Consider the following 8,608-nt stretch of genomic DNA (forward strand, 5'->3'; position numbering starts at 1 on the left):
ACCACTTAGCATCCCGCTAACCACTTAGCATCCTGCTAACCACTTAGCATCCTGCGCTAACCACTTAGCATCCCGCTAACCACTTAGCATCCTGCTAACCACTTGGCAGTACACACACACTCTTTCTCATTGGAACAGGCCACAGTTGTACAGTATGTCAGAGGCAGATCGGAAGGTGAGGACATCGCTAAAACGCTGCAGGTCCAACCTGGCCTGCTTGACGCCCCGCCCCCTCGACTCTTATAGGTCATAGTCAGCAGCTTGGAGCTCAGGTAATGGAGCCTGCAACACATTGGAGTGGGGCTGGTAGTCACCCCACTTGTTACTGTAGGAGAGAGAGAGACACGTTAGAGTCAGAGAGGTTACCACCCACACCAACGTACCCGTTCTCCATGGTAACCCCCACCCCAACGTACCCTTCTCCTGTCTCATGAGTCTGTAGATGTCAAACTGCAGGTCTCCATGGTAACCCCCACTTGGCATCCCCAACGTATCCTGCCCACTTCTCCTGTCTCATGAGTCTGTAGATGTCAAACTGCAGGTCTCCATGGTAACCCCCCACCCCAACCACTTAGCATCTCCTGTCTCATGAGTCTGTAGATGTCAAACTGCAGGTCTCCATGGTAACCCCCCACCACAACGCACCCCGTTCTCCTGTCTCATGAGTCTGTAGATGTCAAACTGCAGGTCTCCATGGTAACCCCCCACCCCAACGTACTCCACTTCTCCTGTCTCATGAGTCTGTAGATGTCAAACTGCAGGTCTCCATGGCCCTGGAACAACTCCTCATCCTCTGAGATGTCACAGGACACGGTGAGACCATCTACACACACACACACACACACACACACACACACACACACACACACACACACACACACACACACACACACACACACACACACACACACGACCACTTAGTGGTACAGAGAGAGAGACAGAGCCAGAGAGAGAGCCAGAGAGAGAGACACAGAGAGAGACAGAGAGAGAGACAGACAGAGACAGACAGAGAGACAGACAGAGACAGACAGAGAGACAGACAGAGAGACACAGAGAGAGACAGAGAGAGAGAGAGACAGACAGAAACAGACAGACAGAGAGACAGACAGACAGAACCACTTGAGACAGACAGACAGAGCAGACAGACAGAGAGACAGACAGAGGGGGACTGACCTTGGCATCTCAAGCCTGGAGAGGAGTAGTCGCATCCTGCGTACCACTTACATCCCCCACTGGCATCCTAAGGAATGGTTTGTTCCATTGAGGAGGAAACTCCATCCTTCTCCTTAGTGGATCCTGCTACCAACACATTACCACTAGCATCCAGTGGAGGTCTCTGAGGACAGAACAACAGGTTACTAACACACACAGACAGGTGTTACCAGACAGACAGACAGGTGTTACCAGACAGACAGGTGTTACCAGACAGACAGACAGACAGGTTAGACAGACAGACAGGTTAGACAGACAGGTTAGACAGACAGACAGAGACAGGTGTTACCAGACAGACAGACAGGTGTTACCAGACAGACAGACAGACAGGTGTTACCAGACAGACAGACAGACAGACAGGTGTTACCAGACAGACAGACAGGTTAGACAGACAGACAGACAGGTTAGACAGACAGGTGTTACCAGACAGACAGACAGGTTAGACAGACAGACAGGTTAGACAGACAGGTGTTACCAGACAGACAGACAGACAGGTGTTACCAGACAGACAGACAGGTGTTACCAGACAGACAGACAGACAGGTGTTACCAGACAGACAGACAGACAGACAGGTGTTACCAGACAGACAGACAGGTTAGACAGACAGACAGACAGGTTAGACAGACAGGTGTTACCAGACAGACAGACAGGTTAGACAGACAGACAGGTTAGACAGACAGGTGTTACCAGACAGACAAACAGACAGGTTAGACAGACAAACAGACAGGTTAGACAGACAGACAGGTTAGACAGACAGACAGGTTAGACAGACAGACAAACAGACAGGTTAGACAGACAGACAAACAGACAGGTTAGACAGACAGACAAACAGACAGGTTAGACAGACAGACAAACAGACAGGTTAGACAGACAGACAGGTTAGACAGACAGACAGACAGGTTAGACAGACAGACAGAGAGGTTAGACAGACACCCCAGACAGAGAGACAGACAGGTTAGACAGACAGAGTCTGTAGATGTCAAACTGACAGGTCTCCAGACAACCCCCACCCCAACGGTTCCTGCCTCTCCTAGTCTCAGAGTCTGTAGATGTCAAAACTGCAGGTCTCCATGGTAACAGACAACGCACAGGTTAGACTGTCTCATGAGTCTGTAGACAAACTGCAGGTCTCCATGGTACAGACAGACAGGTTAGACACCCCAACGACAGACTCATGGTCTGTAGATGTCAAACTGCAGACAGACATGGTTACCCCCCCACAGACAGACAGGTTAGTCTCAGAGTCTAGATGTCAAACAGACAGGTCTCCAGAACCCCCAACCCCAACGTTAGACAGACAGACAGGTTAGACTGTCTCATGAGTCTAGACAGAAGACTGACAGGTCTCCATGGTAACCCCCCACCCCAACGTACCTGTTCTCCTGTCTCAGAGTCTGTAGATGTCAAACTGACAGGTTATGGCCCTGACAACTCCTTATCCAGAGATGACAGACACGGTGAGACCATCAGACAGGTTACACAGACAGACAGTTTAGACAGACAGACAGGTACAGACAGACAGACAGACAGACAGAGACAGCCAGAGAGACAGACAGGTTAGACAGAGCCAGGTTAGACAGACAGACAGGTTAGACAGACAGAGACAGACAGACAGGCAGAGAGACAGACAGACAGACAGACCTATCAGAGACAGACAGGTTAGACAGACAGACAGGTTAGACAGACAGGAATTTTGACAGACAGACAGACAGGTTAGACAGACAGACAGGTTAGACAGACAGACAGGTTAGACAGACAGACAGGTTCTAGGACAGACAGGAGGACAGACAGGTTAGACAGACAGACAGGTTAGACAGACAGACAGACAGAGAGGTTAGACAGACAGAGAGGTTAGACAGACAGAGAGGTTAGACAGACAGACAGACAGGTTAGACAGACTAGACAGACAGACAGGTTAGACAGACAGACAGGTTAGACAGACAGACAGACAGGTTAGACAGACAGACAGGTTAGACAGACTAGACAGACAGGTTAGACAGACAGACAGGTTAGACAGACAGACAGACAGGTTAGACAGACAGACAGACAGGTTAGACAGACAGACAGGTTAGACAGACAGACAGGTTAGACAGACAGACAGGTTATACAGACAGACAGGTTAGACAGACAGACAGGCTGGAGACAGACAGAGGGGAGAGGAGACAGACAGACAGGTTAGACAGACAGACAGGTTAGACAGACAGACAGGTTAGACAGACAGACAGGTTAGACAGACAGACAGGTTAGACAGACAGACAGACAGGTTAGACAGACAGACATACAGACAGGTTAGACAGACAGACAGACAGACAGGTTAGACAGACAGACAGGTTAGACAGACAGACAGGTTAGACAGACAGACAGGTTAGACAGACAGACAGGTTAGACAGACAGACAGACAGGTTAGACAGACAGGCAGGTTAGACAGACAGACAGGTTAGACAGACCTGTGTTCAAAGCAGAGCTCCTGTTCAGCCACAGCCAGAGCTGCAGTCACCTGATGGAGGATACTCTTAGCCACCATCACCGACGCCAGCTGGAGAGGAGAGAGGAGAGGAGGGGAGAGGAGAGAGGGAGGAGAGACAGGAGAGAGAGAGGGGAGGGGAGAGGGAGAGGGAGGGGAGGGGAGAGGAGGAGAGGAGGGAGGGAGGAGAGGGGAGGAGAGAGAGGGGAGAGAGGGGAGGAGGAGAGAGAGGACAGAAAAGGAGGGAGGAGAGAAAGGAGAGAGGGAGGAGAGAAAGGAGAGGAGGAGGAGAGAAAGGAGAGGAGGAGGAGAGAGGAGAGGGGTGGGGGAGAAGAGGAAGGGAGGGGAGTTTCGGTATGTTCATAAACATATCACAAGACCAAACACCCGATCAGATATACTGTAGAGAACCAAACAGAACCAGGTCTCCTCACCTGTCCATTACTGTTCTCCAGGTCTCCTCACCTGTCCATTACTGTTCTCCAGGTCTCCTCACCTGTCCATTACTGTTCTCCAGGTCTCCTCACCTGTCCATTGCTGTTCTCCAGGTCTCCTCACCTGTCCATTGCTGTTCTCCAGGTCTCCTCACCTGTCCATTACTGTTCTCCAGGTCTCCTCACCTGTCCATTACTGTTCTCCAGGTCTCCTCACCTGTCCATTGCTGTTCTCCAGGTCTCCTCACCTGTCCATTACTGTTCTCCAGGTCACTGCCTCCAAACTCGAACTCCAGGATCAGAAACAGCTGCTCCTCATTGAAGAAATCTGAGAGTCTCCTCACCTGTCCAACAGACTCCAGGCTAAATTAGTCAATGAGGTTTATTCACGCCTCCACTGGTCTGTTGTATAAAACCATTTAATACCGGTCTCCTTACTCCTTACATTCACACACAACCAGTAGGTATCCTACGCACACACTGTCCTGCTACCTGTCCACAAAGATTCCAGGGGAGTCCGTGAGAATCACTCCTCCCTCAAGACAGGTCCCTTACGTGCTCTCAGTGGCCCCCAGCCCAAGTCTCCTCACCGAATCAGACTGTTTAAGATACTATAATACAGATATATTGAAATACACTCTGACCAAAAACTACACTCACGGATATATAATTCTACTGACTAAAACCACCATCACTTTCATGTATAATTCTACTGACTAAAACCACACACATCATTAGAATAACCTCATGAGTCTAATCGCTTTCATCATGATTCTAATCGCTGTCATCATGATTCTAATCTCTTTCATCATGATTCTAATCAATTTCATCATGATTCTAATCAATTTCATCATGATTCTAATCAATTTCATCATGATTCTAATCAATTTCATCACGATTCTAATCAATGTCATCGTGATTCTAATCAATGTCATCGTGATTCTAATCAATTTCATCATGATTCTAATCAATTTCATCATGATTCTAATCAATTTCATCATGATTCTAATCAATTTCATACAATCATATGGTTTCAGGGTGGAATATTCTAATAATTCATATGAACATATAAAATCCCATTAACACTGGGGTATTGTTTGTAGATTAACCCAGAATAAGGATGTAAAGTAATAAATGTGGAAAAGGGGTGTGGTCTGTATAACCATACCCGAGCTCCTCAGCTCCCAGACTGAAGGGGATCAGATAGAGCTAGCCAGCTCCCAGCCTGAAGGGGATCAGATAGAGCTCCAGCTCCCCAGACCGAAGGGGATCATTACAGAGCTCCAGCTCCCAGACCGAAGGGGGATCCATTAGCTGTTCTCCAGCTCCCAGCCTGAAGGGGATCCAGATAGAGCTAGCCAGCTCCCAGTCTGAAGGGGATCACCTGACAGAGCTAGCCAGGTCTCCCAGACCTGTCCATCAGATAGAGCTCCAGCTCCCACCTGTCCATCAGATAGAGCTAGCCAGCTCCCAGCCTGAAGGGGATCCAGGATACTGCCTCCAAACTCCCAGAACTGAAGGGGATCAGATAGAGCTAGCCAGCTCCCAGCCTGAAGGGGATCTGATAGAGCTGAAACAGCTCCCCAGCCTGAAGGGGATTGGATAGAGCTGAGCTCCCAGTCTGAAGGGGATCGGATAGAGCTTAGCCAGCTCCCAGACTGAAGGGGATCGGATAGAGCACAGCTGCCAGCTCCCAGACTGAAGGGGGTCGGATAGAGAAGCCAGCTCCCAGCCTGACAGGGGATCAGATAGAGCTCAGCTAAGCCAGCTCCCAGACTGAAGGGGATCGGATAGAGCTAGCCAGCTCCCAGCCTGAAGGGGATCAGATAGAGCTAGCCAGCTCCCAGACTGAAGGGGATTGGATAGACTAAAACCAGCATCCTTTCAGTCTGAAGGGGACGGATAGAACCAGCCAGCTCCCAGACCGAAGGGGATCGGATAGAACCAGCCAGCTCCCAGACTGAAGGGGATCAGATAGAGCTAGCCAGCTCCCAGCCTGAAGGGGATCGGATAGAGCCTAGCCAGCTCCCAGCCTGAAGGGATCAGACAGAGCTAGCCAGCTCCCAGACTGAAGGGGATCAGACAGAGCTAGCCAGCTCCCAGACTGAAGGGGATTGGATAGATGCTAGCCAGCTCCCAGTCTGAAGGGGATCGGATAGAGCTAGCCAGCTCCCAGACCGAAGGATCGGACAGAGCATAGCCAGCTCCCAGACCCAAGGGGATCAAATATTGCTAGCCAGCTCCCAGCCTGAAGGGGATCAGACAGAGCTAGCCAGCTCCCAGCCTGAAGGGGATCGGCTAGAGCTAGCCAGCTCCCAGACCGAAGGGGATCGGACAGAGCTAGCCAGCTCCCAGACTGAAGGGGATCAGATAGAGCTAGCCAGCTCCCAGTCTGAAGGGGGATCGGATAGAGCTAGCCAGCTCCCAGACTGAAGGGGATCGGATAGAGCTAGCCAGCTCCCAGCCTGAAGGGGATCGGACAGAGCTAGCTAGCCAGCTCCCAGACTGAAGGGGATCGGATAGAGCTAGCCAGCTCCCAGACTGAAGGGGATCAGATAGAGCTGCCAGCCAGCTCCCAGACTGAAGGGGATCAGATAGAGCTAGCCAGCTCCCAGCCTGAAGGGGATCAGATAGAGCTAGCCAGCTCCCAGCCTGAAGGGGATCAGACAGAGCTAGCCAGCTCCCAGACTGAAGGGGATCAGACAGAGCTAGCCAGCTCCCAGACCGAAGGGGATCGGATAGAGCTAGCCAGCTCCCAGACTGAAGGGGATCAGATAGAGCTAGCCAGCTCCCAGACTGAAGGGGATCAGATAGAGCTAGCCAGCTCCCAGACTGAAGGGGATCAGATAGAGCTAGCCAGCTCCCAGTCTGAAGGGGATCAGATAGAGCTAGCCAGCTCCCAGACCGAAGGGGATCAGACAGAGCTAGCCAGCTCCCAGTCTGAAGGGGATCAGATAGAGCTAGCCAGCTCCCAGACTGAAGGGGATCAGATAGAGCTAGCCAGCTCCCAGACTGAAGGGGATCGGATAGAGCTAGCCAGCTCCCAGCCTGAAGGGGATCGGACAGAGCTAGCCAGCTCCCAGCCTGAAGGGGATCAGATAGAGCTAGCCAGCTCCCAGCCTGAAGGGGATCAGATAGAGCTAGCCAGCTCCCAGACTGAAGGGGATCAGATAGAGCTAGCCAGCTCCCAGACCGAAGTGGATCAGATAGAGCTAGCTAGCCAGCTCCCAGACTGAAGGGGATCAAATAGAGCTAGCCAGCTCCCAGACCGAAGGGGATCGGATAGAGCTAGCCAGCTCCCAGACTGAAGGGGATCAAATAGAGCTAGCCAGCTCCCAGACTGAAGGGGATCGGATAGAGCTAGCCAGCTCCCAGACTGAAGGGGATCGGATAGAGCTAGCCAGCTCCCAGACTGAAGGGGATCAGATAGAGCTAGCCAGCTCCCAGACTGAAGGGGATCGGATAGAGCTAGCCAGCTCCCAGACTGAAGGGGATCAGATAGAGCTAGCCAGCTCCCAGACCGAAGGGGATCAGATAGAGCTAGCCAGCTCCCAGACTGAAGGGGATCGGATAGAGCTAGCCAGCTCCCAGACTGAAGGGGATCAAATAGAGCTAGCCAGCTCCCAGACTGAAGGGGATCGGATAGAGCTAGCCAGCTCCCAGACTGAAGGGGATCAAATAGAGCTAGCCAGCTCCCAGACTGATGGGGATCGGATAGAGCTAGCCAGCTCCCAGACTGAAGGGGATCAAATAGAGCTAGCCAGCTCCCAGACTGAAGGGGATCGGATAGAGCTAGCCAGCTCCCAGACCGAAGGGGATCAGACAGAGCTAGCCAGCTCCCAGACTGAAGGGGATCAGACAGAGCTAGCCAGCTCCCAGACCGAAGGGGATCGGATAGAGCTAGCCTGCTCCCAGACTGAAGGGGATCGGATAGAGCTAGCCAGCTCCCAGCCTGAAGGGGATCGGATAGAGCTAGCCAGCTCCCAGACTGAAGGGGATCAGATAGAGCTAGCCAGCTCCCAGCCTGAAGGGGATCGGATAGAGCTAGCCAGCTCCCAGCCTGAAGGGGATTGGATAGAGCTAGCCAGCTCCCAGTCTGAAGGGGATCGGATAGAGCTAGCCAGCTCCCAGACTGAAGGGGATCGGATAGAGCTAGCTAGCCAGCTCCCAGACTGAAGGGGGTCGGATAGAGCTAGCCAGCTCCCAGCCTGAAGGGGATCAGATAGAGCTAGCTAGCCAGCTCCCAGACTGAAGGGGATCGGATAGAGCTAGCCAGCTCCCAGCCTGAAGGGGATCAGACAGAGCTAGCCAGCTCCCAGACTGAAGGGGATCAGACAGAGCTAGCCAGCTCCCAGACTGAAGGGGATCGGATAGAGCTAGCCAGCTCCCAGACCGAAGGGGATCGGATAGAGCTAGCCAGCTCCCAGTCTGAAGGGGATCGGATAGAGCTAGCCAGCTCCCAGACCGAAGGGGATCGGATAGAGCTAGCCAGCTCCCA

The 8,608-nt window shown here is 52.2% G+C and overlaps 1 protein-coding gene across 1 annotated transcript in view; it reads right to left on the reverse strand.

The window, feature by feature from the left end:
• Positions 1 to 240: 240 nt before the first annotated feature.
• LOC135536525 (uncharacterized) overlaps positions 241 to 8,608 on the reverse strand; it is a 34,074-nt gene continuing 25,706 nt past the window's right edge. Inside the window, exons 13-15 of the mRNA XM_064962833.1 lie at positions 4,359 to 4,438; positions 3,660 to 3,748; positions 241 to 325 (exon numbers count right to left, since the gene is read on the reverse strand). Coding sequence (XP_064818905.1) covers positions 241 to 325; positions 3,660 to 3,748; positions 4,359 to 4,438 — 254 coding nt within the window. The remainder of the gene's footprint in view (positions 326 to 3,659; positions 3,749 to 4,358; positions 4,439 to 8,608) is intronic.

Source organism: Oncorhynchus masou, unplaced genomic scaffold, assembly GCF_036934945.1.
Source record: "Oncorhynchus masou masou isolate Uvic2021 unplaced genomic scaffold, UVic_Omas_1.1 unplaced_scaffold_628, whole genome shotgun sequence".
In the NCBI taxonomy this organism is placed as follows: domain Eukaryota; kingdom Metazoa; phylum Chordata; class Actinopteri; order Salmoniformes; family Salmonidae; genus Oncorhynchus; species Oncorhynchus masou.